The sequence below is a fragment of the Ovis aries genome, chromosome 1 (genome assembly GCF_016772045.2).
Source record: "Ovis aries strain OAR_USU_Benz2616 breed Rambouillet chromosome 1, ARS-UI_Ramb_v3.0, whole genome shotgun sequence".
Taxonomy (NCBI): domain Eukaryota; kingdom Metazoa; phylum Chordata; class Mammalia; order Artiodactyla; family Bovidae; genus Ovis; species Ovis aries.
This window is the reverse complement of record NC_056054.1, coordinates 203,786,116-203,799,628: the sequence shown is the minus strand read 5'-3', so window position 1 is coordinate 203,799,628 and position 13,513 is coordinate 203,786,116. Positions and strand designations below refer to the sequence as shown.

The 13,513-nt window shown below is 45.0% G+C and overlaps 1 protein-coding gene across 2 annotated transcripts; it reads left to right on the top strand.

Annotated features, from left to right (window-relative positions):
• Positions 1-295: 295 nt before the first annotated feature.
• EIF2B5 (eukaryotic translation initiation factor 2B subunit epsilon) lies at positions 296-9,407 on the top strand. 2 transcript variants are annotated; one of them, XM_027957800.2, is made up of 16 exons: positions 296-533; positions 1,974-2,098; positions 2,964-3,149; positions 3,241-3,418; positions 3,505-3,585; positions 3,862-3,939; positions 4,475-4,787; positions 5,697-5,842; positions 6,053-6,194; positions 6,317-6,418; positions 6,736-6,843; positions 6,980-7,070; positions 7,369-7,492; positions 8,166-8,291; positions 8,708-8,818; positions 8,985-9,407. In XM_027957800.2, exons 1-16 carry the CDS (start codon positions 330-332, stop codon positions 9,042-9,044), a joined length of 2,175 nt encoding a protein of 724 aa, XP_027813601.1. In that variant the 5' UTR covers positions 296-329; the 3' UTR covers positions 9,045-9,407. The 2 variants fall into 2 exon arrangements, with proteins under 2 accessions (XP_027813601.1, XP_042089692.1); XM_042233758.1 differs by lacking the exon at positions 8,166-8,291.
• The last annotated feature ends 4,106 nt before the right edge of the window (positions 9,408-13,513 follow it).

Below are 13,513 nucleotides of genomic sequence, written 5' to 3'. Positions count from 1 at the left end.
CCAGAGCCGCTTCGCAGAGAGTAGAGTCTCATTATCCCCTAAGAACGACAGTTTGCTCAGGAACAAATGATGGCAACATTTGTTGCCATAAAACCCCTCCTCGCCGCCCGGGGGCCTCAACCTGCCGCACCCGAGCCGCTGGGCCCCACTGCTCTCTGCCTCGCAGCTCAGCCCTTAGGCAGACCTAGGGGAGACGCATGCGCATTCTTCCGCCCTCGGCTCCTCCCTCCCTTCTTTCGCTACTCCTTCGCATTTCGAGTGCTGGATCTTTTTGTCCCTTACTGTGTGCCGTGTCAGTTTCCGTGCGGAAGTGGTGGCCGTGAGAGAAGATGGCGGCTACTGTGGTGGCGCCGCCTGGTGCGTTGGCCAGTCAGGTCAACAAGCGCAGCGGCGGCGGACAGGGAGGCGGCGGCGGCAGCGGTGGTGGGGCGGCCAGAGGGGCGGAGGAGGAACCGCCTCCGCCCCTACAAGCAGTTCTCGTGGCCGACAGCTTCAACCGTCGCTTCTTCCCCATCTCCAAGGACCAGCCTCGGGTGAGCGACGTGCTCGAGAGCTGCCGGAGGGCCTTGTAGGTGGCAGGGCTAGAGCAAGTAATACTGTGTGGTGAGGCGGCCTCTGGAAGGACTTGTGCCCACTCTCTTTCCCAGAAATCGTGTTTATCTGGTTAGGAGGAAAGCGGAGAGACGGTCAAAAGCCCTGACCAAGTGAGTGGCTGGCAGATTTGGGCACGCGTAGTGCTGTTCACCTCCGGGTTTGGGAGGCCCGCAGGACTAACCTTGGACCAGTGCTTGTGAGAAGCCTTCACACGAGGATTCAGTGCCTCAAGAGGAGGCTGCGCGGCTTTTATACATAGGAAAAAGAGATTCTTAGGTGAAAGAAAATGTTACCTCCTTTTGCCTCCAAAAGGGAGGTTCTGGGCCTAAAAAAGGAGCAGACTAGTCTGATCCCATAGTAACAGCTGTTTTGGATCTTGTACAGTGTGCTTTTTTTCTTTCCAGCTTTTGATGACAGTCAGTGCCATCTGTCAAAAGGAGAACAGAACGGGTTCAGTGGCTGGTTGCCAGCATCCCCTGTATTGTCTAGACACTGGGGAATTGGACTGAGCTACTCCTAATGATTGCTGGGTTCCTCAGCAGTCCCCATTTCAAAGAAAAGGACTTACATTCTTTTTTCGGAAAACCGTCTTTGACTCCCCACCCCACCTCCAAATAGTCTAATTGGCTATTTATTTGGGGCAACTGATTGGGATGGCTAGCCCCTGGCTCTTAGAAAGAGATCAAGGAAGGAAATCTTACAGGGAAAAAGGCCTAAGTTTCTGGAGGTATGACTGATTTCTAGTGTTAGAAATCAGGGTTGTCTGTTCTGTATCAGCTCTGTCTGATGCTAAGCAAGTAAATTCTGTGTTTACTGTATCCAGATTGCAACACATTAAACTCACGTTTGGGCTTCTGGAGTAGCTCAGCTGGTAAAGAATCTGCCTGCAATCCAGGAGACCTCGGTTTGATTCCTGGGTGGGGAAATTCCCCTGGATAAGGGATATGCTACCCACTCCAGTATTCTTGGGCTTCCCTGGTGGCTCAGATGGGTAAAGAATCTGCCTGCAATGCGGGAGACCTGCATTCGATCCCTGGGTTGTAAAGATCCCCCGGAGGAGGACATGGCAACCCACTTCCAATTTTCTTGCCTGGAGAATCCCCTAGGCCAGAGGAGCCTGGTGGGCTGCAGTCCATGGGGTTGCAAAGAGTTGGACATTGGACATGACTGAGCAACTAAGCACAGCAGACTCATGTTTAGAGCATTCCATAAACATCAAAGGTAGGAGCCTGATTACTTTTAAATAGGAAAGATAAAACTAGTGTTTGAAAATACTGACAGAAGAGTGAAATTGTGGTTGAAGTAGGGGAAAGAATGCTTCTCAGAGGATCCTCACAGATAACAAGTCTTCAGACTTTTTTTTGTCTCTTATCCTCCAGGTCCTCTTGCCCCTGGCCAATGTGGCACTAATTGACTACACTCTGGAATTTCTGACTGCCACAGGTGTACAGGAAACCTTTGTCTTTTGTTGCTGGAAAGCTGCTCAAATCAAGGAACATTTACTGTAAGCTCTGCAACTTTTCTTTCCGTGTTTCACCATTTTTTCCCTGGTTTCCTTAGGATGAATGTAACTAAGGGGAAATTATGAGGGAGAAAAATGTGTCTATTTGTATCCCATTGTAAGGTCTAAGGGCATTCGCTCCACTTAGGAGGCGAGTAGCTGAAGTTGTGACAAAGATTAAAGAACAGCATTTGAATTTTTTCTGAATCTCATAAAGTTTAGTCCCAGTGAGTTTTGCTTTTTATTTGGTGGCTCCAATCTGCCAGTTACAAGAGTAACATCTTTGTTTTTCCACTGAGCTTCTAAATGTTGAGCTCTTCCTCATCTTTGTATTCCTGGTACCTAGCTTAGTACCAAGCACATAGTAAACACTTAACAGATGTTGAGTGAAATCTTTTTGATAAAGAGTGACTCTCAGGATTTAAGGAAGCTTAGGAAATAAAGGCTAGGATTAGCATGATCTCCATCAGACAGCTCCTAAATGTGATATGAACTTTAAGAGAAAAGTTTGTCCCTAGAATGCTTTGAATAACCTAAGTCTCAGTGGGATTTTTAGTTCCAATCCATGTTTGGGGATGGGTCAGGGAATGGAGAGGAAATAGCCATGCTTCTCTAGCCCATAAAACAAGATTATATACTGAAAACAAGATTTATATACATCAAACAAGATTATATACATAAAACAAGACACTATACTGAAACCATTAATTATAGTTCATTAATCTCTTTGAAGTGGAGGAGAAGCTGGCAGAAATTCCAAAAAAATCATAGCAAAGGAGTGTGAATGTTGAATGGTGGGGGAATAGAGAAGCTCTGCATGATTTTTATGTTTGGTTTACTCATTCCCCTCACCCCTCCCTTCCCTTAGGAAATCCAAGTGGTGCCGCCCAACATCCCTCAATGTGGTTCGAATAATTACATCAGAGCTGTATAGATCACTGGGGGATGTTCTCCGTGATGTTGATGCTAAAGCCTTGGTGCGCTCTGACTTCCTTCTGGTGTATGGGGATGTCATCTCAAACATCAATATTACCAGAGCCCTGGAAGAACACAGGTCAGGATGGGAAAACAGTAGAGGTAGGGTTTGGGACCAACAGAGCCCTAGGACTGCTTTTTTACAGCTATCTCCTTCCTGTCCTTTATAGGTTAAGGAGGAAGCTAGAAAAAAATGTGTCTGTGATGACGATGATCTTCAAGGAGTCATCCCCCAGCCACCCAACTCGTTGTCATGAGGACAACGTGGTAGTGGCCGTGGATAGTGCCACAAATCAGGTGCTCCATTTCCAGAAGACCCAAGGCCTCCGACGTTTTTCTTTCCCTCTGGTATGTGTTTATCTGGGGTCCTTGAAGTGGGAAGGTGACAGGCTTCCGCAGGAGAGATGAGTTAAGTCCTTGTAACTTCTCCACAGAGCTTGTTCCAGGGCAGTGGAGATGGAGTGGAGATTCGTTATGACTTACTTGATTGTCACATCAGCATCTGCTCTCCTCAGGTGAGCTCCTCAGGTCAAAGGCTGCATATCCACCGAGGAAAACTCTGAGGGTGTATTACCACCCCCTTAAGTGACAAGGTATATTTTTTCTCCCCCTCTCTTATCTGTTCTATAGCAAGGAGGTGTTGTCGTCTTGACCCCAGTAGTTCATTGGCTGACTTTTTTGGGATTCTTGCCCATGTCCTGCTGTCACAGTGTCTGACATGTCTCTGGGAGGCTATGTTTGCTTCCAGAGAATAGTACTTAACATCATCCCCCTCTGACTTCTCCACACAGGTGGCTCAACTATTTACAGACAACTTCGACTACCAAACACGAGATGACTTTGTGCGAGGCCTGTTAGTGAATGAGGAGGTAATAAAAGGCTCCCAGTGCCTCTTTAGAAGAGGGCTGTAATATTATCTCACGCTGATAACTTTTGGTTTCCCACCCCTACCCCTCCAACCCCGCCTTTTTCCCTCTCTTTCTTCATTTGCTTTTTTATTTTAACCAACTTCAGGGACAGTAGACCCTGCTGACACACAGAAGATTCATTTTTCATTTTTGTCAGATCCCCAATACCATCTGACCACCCGTGACATGTTAAAAAATCTCAAAATCAACAAATCGATTGCTAAAAACGTGACTATCCACCATTACACGTAATGTGAAATTTTGTTTTCCCTTGGGTAGGTGGGGAGACTTTTGGTCCCGTCTTATATTTTATTGAGCTGTAGGAGGAAGGAAAATAGCTGGAGGTGAGGGGGGAGCAGTACAGAAAAAAGTCTCAGGCCACTTGGCTATGACATTGAGAAGCAGTAGGGAATTTAAGGAAGTTAGAAGAGAATTATACTGGGGGATGTTCTTTCTCTCTTGCTTGCTTGGGTGACCTTTTTTTCTCCTCATTTAGATCTTAGGAAACCAGATCCACATGCATGTGACAACTAAGGAATATGGTGCCCGGGTCTCCAACCTACACATGTATGCTGCTGTCTGCGCAGATGTCATCCGCCGATGGGTCTACCCTCTCACCCCAGAGGCTAACTTCACTGACAGCACAACCCAGAGCTGCACTCACTCCCGACATAACATCTACCGAGGGCCTGAGGTCAGCCTGGGCCATGGCAGCATCCTGGAGGAAAACGTGCTCTTAGGTTCTGGCACTGTCATTGGCAGCAATTGCTCCATCACTAACAGTGTCATTGGCCCTGGCTGTCACATTGGTGAGTATAGGTAGGGAGGTCAAGCTGGCCATCCTAGGAGCAGGAACTTGGGGGAACCCCATGAGTTCAGAAAAGGATACAGAGGGATAGTCCCTGAGAATAAGGAACTAGAGTGGCTGCCTTAATAAAGGAAGGAACAGGGATGTAAAAACAGTGATACTTTAAATTTGTGGTCTGTGAGCCTATTATTGGGTGACTCTTCGCATTCCAGGGTACCCTGTATTCACATTCAGGACCAACTGGATAATTAACATGCAATAACACCTGTTCAGTACATAGCAGTTTACAAAGGGGTTCTGTGTACTTTATTTCATTTAATCCTCATAAAAACCTTGTGAGGTATTATTTATAGATAAGTTTTATAGATAATCAAAAAGGCTAAAAGTGGTTGTCCCTCCAAGGTCATGGCTCATAAGAGGCAATGCAGGTACTTGATTCTGATTATAAGTTTAGGGTTCTTTATACTCTTTAATAACTCACTTTGGTTATAAGAAAGTGATGCTTCTCATGAAACTGCCCCATTAAGAGAACAATAAGATTCTGACTTTAAAATGTACCAAAACAAAAGCGGTAGAATAATTTGGTTCTACTTTTAGACAGGAATGTGATTCTAATAAGTTTCTTGAAAGAGATCTCCAGAAATCTTAAAGGTTCTCAGGTTCTTAAGTTCAGTATATAGTCAAATTGCTGTAAAACTGGTGGAGGGTAGTCAGGCTGGGCAATGTTCTGGTCTCTGGCCTGAGCTTAGAGAGGAAGAGGGGATTTATGGTAATTTGGGGATGGAGTGGTAGAGCTGGATGGGAGCTCTGCTGGTGTCAGTCAGCCCCATTCTCCACAAATGGTCTGAAAAGTGGCCTGGTCTGGAATTGGAGCCATGGGTGACCAGGAGTCTTTCCTGTCCTGAGCCAGGTGATAATGTGGTGCTGGACCAGGCCTTCCTGTGGCAGGGGGTCCGAGTTGCTGCTGGAGCACAGATTCATCAGTCTCTGCTCTGTGACAATGCTGAGGTCAAGGAAAATGTTACACTGAAGCCTCACTGTGTCCTTACTTCCCAGGTAAGACCTGCTCCACATGGCACAGCTGAGTGGTGGTTATGCTGAGCCAGAAAGTGCCTTATGTCCACCAAATCCAGCCTCAATTGAAATTCCCAATCCAGTGTTTTCATTTGCTTTCTACTTGACTTAGTAAAGTCACTTTCCTTTGCAGGGAGTACTTTTCCCACACATTAATGGATTTATGCCACCCACTCCTTTTTTCTCCTCCAGGTGGTAGTAGGCCCAGATATCATGCTGCCTGAGGGCTCGGTGATCTCTTTGCACCCTCCAGATGCAGAGGATGATGATGATGATGGTCAGTTCAGTGATGATTCTGGGGCTGACCAAGAAAAGGAGAAAGTGAAGCTGAAAGGTGTGAAACTCAGCAGGTGTGGGGCATCTGTGTGTCTCTCTGCCCCATAGAAATACCAGTGTTTCCTCCTAAGGGGTTGGTGCTTCTCCTGGGCCCTTGCTAAAGATCAGTGTCTTTTCCAGGTTACAATCCAGCAGAAGTCGGAGTTGCAGGCCAGGGCTACCTCTGGAAAGCTGCAGACATGAACATGGAGGAAGAGGAGGAACTACGGCAGAATCTATGGGGTAAGCTAGGCCTCATTCCTGCCACCCACCATCTAAATCAGGTTATTTTGAGGGAGTTTGAACACTTCAGAATCATACTGGCAGTGGTTTAGTCCCTAAGTTATATCTGACTGTTATGGCCCAGTGGACTGTAGCCTGCCAGGCTTCTCTATCCATAGGATTCTGCAGGCAAAAATACTGGAGTGAGTTGCCATTTTCTTCAGCAGGGGATCAGAATCAGACTGCTTGTTCATTAATTTATTCATGCAGACAGAGCAGATATATTGCTGTCAGTGGCTCTTCCGTTTTCTTTTTTCTCACCCCTTCTGGATTCTCAGGACTCAGAATCAACATGGAAGAAGAGAGTGAAACTGAAAGTGAGCAAAGTATGGATTCTGAAGAGCTAGGCAGCCGGGCAGGCTCTCCACAGATGGATGACATCAAAGGTACGTGGCCAAGGGAGCAGTGTCTGGGACAGAGGAGGAGAACATCCAGTTTGGTTGGGCATAAAGTGAGGACTGGATGACTTAAAGCATCCTGGAGCAATATTGGCCCATGAACTTATTCTTGCTTTGATTTTAGTGTTTCAGAATGAAGTCCTGGGAACACTACAGCGGGGCAAGGAGGAGAACATTTCTTGTGACAATCTAGTCCTGGAGATAAATTCTCTCAAGTAAGAGCAGCCTCTCCCTATTCTCATTTTCTCAGGGTAATCCTAGGTGGTGGAGGTTCTCTCCTAATTCTTCCCCAAATAGGAACATGTTCCCTTGACATCGCGACTGGACAAGGCTGGTAGCATTTGAAACAGGGAGAACATTGTTCTAGCCTCAGCATAGACTTCTTCCTTCCAAAATCTTCCCTTTGCATGTTGCATCTGACTTCCTCTTCCCCAATTTCCTGCCAAAGTCATAGTCCTACAGTATGCTGAAAGGGCCAGTGAAGGCCCTGGTGTCACCCCAGTGTCCCCACAGGTATGCCTACAACATAAGCCTGAAGGAAGTGATGCAAGTATTGAGCCATGTGGTCCTGGAGTTCCCACTGCAACAAATGGATTCCCCGCTAGACCCAAACCGCTACTGTGCCCTGTTGATTCCCGTAAGCAAAGATTGAGGCTGGGTACAAGGGGTTGAGTGGAGACAGGTATACATTTTGGGGGCTTGACTTTAAAGGAAATCAGGGGTAGAAGGTCTTATGGGGTATGTGTTACTTGTGGTTCCTTTCTCCTTGCCTCTGGACACAGATTGGGTTCTAGAGCAGGTTTGGTTGTCCAGGGGAGTCAAGTTAGTTTCAGTAATGAGTGGCCTTTGAGATTCCAGTATTCAGATGGTACTAGACCCCAAAGGCATACCCAGAATGGACTGGATTGTCGTACTCCGACTGAAAATGATCTGACCCAGAATAAGGTGAACATTTAGACTGGGAACAGATATTTTGAAGCAGCCTGCAGCATCTGACCCTCTTCACCTTCCCTAGGAAATTTCTTTTTCTCCAGTCCTTCCAGCAGCTCCCAGGTGCCTATGACATAGTTCCACAAAGCCTGTATAATCTCGTCTTTTTTAATTTTTAATTTTGTGACTTGCGGGATCTCAGTTCCCTCATCAGGGATTGAGCCCAGGTCATAGCAGCAAAAATACCAAATCCTACCACTAGACCACCAGGCAACCACCTCTTGTCTTGAAAGACCTATGTTATCATTATTGATTCTCTTTACTGTCCAGGTCTAGGTACATGCTCAGGAATATATTGCAGCTTCTCCTCTTTCCTACAGTTGCTCAAGGCCTGGAGCCCTGTCTTTAGGAACTACATAAAGCGCGCCGCTGATCATTTGGAATCTTTGGCAGCCATTGAGGACTTCTTTTTGGAGCATGAAGCTCTTAGCACTTCCATGGCCAAGGTGAATACCACCCCAAGCCATATAGTCTTGCATTTACTTTGAAACAGGCTTTGGTGACCTCCATGGAGACACAGTATAGACTGACATGAATCCATGTGGAGTTTAGTTAATAGTGTCATCTACCTGTAGTGTTGTGCTCATTGCTGAGATAGTACAGCTTGGAGCCAAGCTAGTAAGGCAGCCATTTGGAGGTTGTCCTGGGAATGTGTGGAGCACTACAGTTACAGAAGTCAGACCTGTCCCAGTATCAGAGTGAACAGCTCACTCTTGTCTGTTTTGGAGGAGACTGCACAGTGTATAGGAGGCAGCTGAGGGCCTGGTAGGAAGGCACTAGATCATGCTGCCTCTTCCTCTGTTACCCATTGTATCTTGAACCCTGCAAGGCCCCTGAGACCGCCTCTGCTGGCCTTCTGTAGGTACTGATGGCTTTCTACCAACTGGAGATCCTGGCTGAGGAAACAATTCTGAGCTGGTTCAGCCAAAGGGAGGTAACTGACAAAGGCCAGCAGTTGCGCAAGAATCAGCAGGTGAGTCAGGTTGCCTTCCTCTGACTACAGTGGGTGTCTGGTTCCCTGGCTCCCGGCCCTATACTCCAGGTGGCTGGTCCCTGAGCCTCTGGTTGTTTATCCACTAAGGAGAACAGGAGGGTTATGTGCGTGCCCCTCAGTAGCTCTCCACTCTGCTTCCTTACAGCTGCAAAGGTTCATCCAGTGGCTAAAAGAGGCAGAAGAGGAGTCATCTGAAGATGACTGAAGTCACACTGCCTGCTTCTGTGGGTGTTGTTGATTAACCTCAAGGTTTCTGGGCCAGGACAAGTGAGAGACTAGTTCAAAAGGATGAGTGACCACCATCTGAACTGAGACTGGAGCAGAGGCTGGAACTACAGTATTCTTCCCACCATCAGCAACCATGTGCCTCCCATCCTGACTGGGGAGTGAGCGTGAAGGAAGTTGGGCTGGATAACAGCTCTGCCTAAGGAGGAGCTAAGCAGGCCCTGCGGTTAGAGGAAGACCAGAGGAACAGCTTTGTGCTTTGGTTCCCCTCAGGGAATAGCAGAGAGCAGTTGGCCCTCTCTGCGGCTTGTATTTGTTAATATTAAAAAAACAGAGAGGGGTATATTTGGTTTCTCTCCAACTCTGATTGATCAGCCATTGATGTAGGTGACCAAAGAGTTCTGAACCTTTGATGTAGTAGTAGCTTTTTCTTAACCACCTGGTGGAGAGGGAGAAGAGGGGTGTTGTGTCCACTAGATGGTACTGTGGTGCCATGGTACTAGTTGACCATTGCCATGGTCATGATAGTGGAGGGGCTAGATTCTTTTCCAGCCTTTGTGGACCAATTTGTGGTCCTGGAGTGGTGTGCCCAAACCAAGTTCCATAGAGAGTCCTAGTCCAGACACTTTTCTTCAGAGGGTGATGATACCAAGCATATGTAAAGTCCATTAACCACCTGCCAGTCCATCACATGCTTTGTCCAGTTGATCCACGTCCACTGTCAGGGAAACAGGGCTACTCTTCATCTTCAAAATAAGGGAATTTGTTCAAGGTCTCATGACTTTTGGGGGGTAAAGTTAAGGACTTGATCCTCATCCAGAATTCTTTTTCCTTCACCATTTTCAGTGTCTCAGTGAAGGGAAATTCCCCCCAGATGCAAATACAACCTCAGGCCAGCAATGGATATTCTTAAGAACAGAGGAAGAATCTGAGATGGGTTGTCCCCTCATATATGTTATTTTAGTTAATCTTCACATCAGCCGTATGAAGTAGCTCTTATCCCCGTTTTCCGATGAGAGGAGTCTAAAGTTCATAGAGGTCCCATAAGTAGTAAGTGATAGAGCAAGGATTTGTTATTAGACTCTAGAACTGGAGTTTGTCAGGTTCCAATATTGTCTGCTTTAACTTGGACTGTGAGAAATGCCCTTCTGTCTTATCTTGTTGAGTTCTTTGTTGCTTTCCTATAATCCTCACTCTGTTAACACTTAACTCTGGCAGATGTCTCTGGTAACAAGTGGCCCTCTTGGACATAGATAAAATGGTTGCCTCTCTTCATTTCAATTGGGTAGAAGGAGTAAGCTGAGGAAGGGCATACTGAACTGTGTTCAGGAGTGTGAAGGGGCATTACTCAGTATTTCTGAAGAGGGAGAAACAGGGTGGCTGGGATTTGGCTTAATTTGCTTTTCTTATTCAGTAAATCTCAGTTTCTGGGTTCGATCCCTGGGTCGGGAAGATCCCCTGGAGAAGGAAATGGCAACCCGCTCCAGTGTTCTTGCCTGGAGAATCCCATGGACAGAGGAGCCTGGTGGGCTACAGTCCACAGGGTTGCAAAGAGTCGGACATGACTGAGCGACTTCACTTCACTTCACTTCTTTGTCAAATACAGGACCTTGTGACTAGAAAGCATGTGAAGGTTATAGATGGACCTCATAGGGGCAGTTAAGTACAATTAACTGTAGAGTACCTCTAATTTATACCTAGTGGGTGGCAGAGATCAGAAGTGGCCTGTAGAACTTTTTAGAAGGAAGATATTCCTTCTAGTTTGGGTGCTTAGGGAGAAGGCTTACAGGATTGTGACACCTGAGTGGCTTTAAAAAAAAAAGTAGAAGAGAACATTATAAGCAAAGCAATGGGTTTCCACTTGAGTATGGCAGATTGAACACATGAGCTTTTTACTCCCTCCAAAACCCCTTTCAGTGTCAACAGAGGAATTTTTCAAAAAAGGCACATGACTCTATGACAAGGAAAACAAGGTGGCAGCAATGAATGAAAGACATCAACATTTTGGAAAAAAAGTAAATGGGAAGGTGAAGGTTGAGCTAGCAGAGCAGAATGAGATGGGCTCTACCTGCTGAGGTGATTGTTAACAAGAAGCAAATCAGTGTGCCCTTCTGAACCCAGAAGAGGCTCAGGAGAGGGGGTACGGATTGGGGCTGAGAACTGAGGTTGGGGGAGAGGGGAATCAGAGATGTGTATGAGAAAAAGCCCCCCCAGGTCCTTTATCTGATCCAGCCGAGTGACTACCCCTACTTCTCTGCAAGAGATAGGAGCTTTAGTCTCTGGAGAAATGGTGGGGAGGCAATTTTCAAAGAACTACTTATAAAGGTTTCCTAAACCCAAAGGTCATGAGTTTCTAGAACTGACGAGTCAATGAGTGCCCAGCACAATAAACAAAAATAGCACTGTGAAATCTCAGAACCTCAGGGAAAGTATAAACCTTTAGAACCACCGGATTTAATAGGAGACATGGTGGGGATGAGAGTGAGGGGCTAGATTGAAAATGAGGGATAAAGTGAAAGTATATGAGTGGCAGGGCTCTGAATGTCACCACAACTGACATAGCCCCTAAGGCCAAAACAATTGCAGACAAAAGGCCTACAAATATATTTTTGTTTCAAAAAATCCACTCATCACCCTACAGTGAAACTGGTTATTTAATAAGCCCTGTACATGGACAGAATTTACAATTAGCCTTTTAGTATTTCACTCTTAAATGTGAATAGACCATTAAGGCCCACCAGACGTGACTGAAGCGACTTAGCAGCAGCAGCAGCAGACATTTGAGGAAACTTGCAATATGAAAGGTAGAGATCACAACAAACAGAAAATTGAAACTAAGGAATTCACAAAGTAGCTTTCTGAAAACTTTAGGGAGGAAAATGCTATAATTCTCAAAGCTCAGAGAAGATAATGTATCTTTGAATAAATGCTATGAAAAGGAAAAGTTGGAGGACAAAAGAATTCTTAGAAATTAAAAAAATAGGTAAATGATTTTTTTCCTACTGGAAAACTGGAAGAGTACAAAACCAAATAGGAGGGAGATTATACTATGTCCATCCTTATATACTTACTGAGTTTTTAATTGTGAATATTTTACCTGTACGATTAGATAGGGGAAAGTTTGGAAATACTTTTAATCTTGCAAAAAGGTAAAATCATTTAAAAATAAAGTGGATGATGAAGAAAAAAGGATCAATCCAGAAGGTCCAACATGTAGCAGGAGTTGCAGAAACAACAGGAAAAAATGGTAGTAATGTTACTAAATAATTCAAGAAAGGATTGTTGAACTAGATGGGAAGTGCTCACCCAATGCCTAGCACAGTGAATAGCACCAAGGCATATCACCAAGAAATTTGAGAACCCCCAGGGATAAAGAGTACTTCCTAAAGACTTGCAAAGAGAGTTAAAAACAAGTCCTGTACAAATGCTTAAGAAAAATTAAGAGATCAGACTGATCACTTAATAGCAACACTGGAAGCTAGAAGACAATGGAGTGACTCAGAATTCTGAAGGAAAATTGTTAAGACTTGCTCTCATCTTTTCAAGTTTCTCCCCAGTTAATCTTTTTTTCAAAACTTTTTATTGAAATATAGATGGTTTACAATGTGTTAATTTCAGGTGTACAGCAAAGTCATTCAGTTTTATACATATTAATATATATATACTTTTTCAGATTCTTTTCCATAATAGTTCACCCCAAATTTTTATTTCTCATGCTTTCAAGGGAAACTACCAAAGGATGTGTTTTATTACTATTGAGGAGCAAATTATTGAGGAAACTGGAATCCAATACAGAGGAGAGGTAAAGAGAATTCAGAGAATAATGCAAAGAAGTCCAAGGATGAGAGCTGTTCACAGACTGAGACAGCCAGCAGTGCAGACCAGAGCAATGGAATGGAAGGGTCCAGAAAAGAAAGCCAATGGGTTATCTAGTACATTTAACTGAGTTAGTAAAATATGAATTGAGAAGCTATTAGATTATGTGGAAAGACTTAATGATAAGTACACTATATAAAAAAGCAAACGCAAGAGCAAGGCAATGATTAATGCCAGAAAGAAAAGTTGGAAACATAGTCAAAATGTCAATACTAAGTACCAAAATCCTAAGAAGTTAGGTGAGGTAGAGAAAAGGTAAATTCATCAAAATTGGAAATCAATAAACAATGTCTAGAATGCATAAATCAGGGCTTCCCTGGTGGTCCAAGGGTTAAGAATCCACCTGCCAATGCAGGGGACATGGATTCAGTCTCGGGCCCAGGAAGATCCCATATGCCTTGGAGCAACTAAGCCCAAGCGTCACAACTACTGAGCCCATGCGCCTCAACTAGAGAAAGCCTGTGCACAGCCATGAAGACAGCACAGCCATAAATAAATAAAATTTTTGAAAGACTTACAGAATGTATAAATCAAGAAGTAATATGAGCTTAAAAAATGTACACGGGTCAGGGT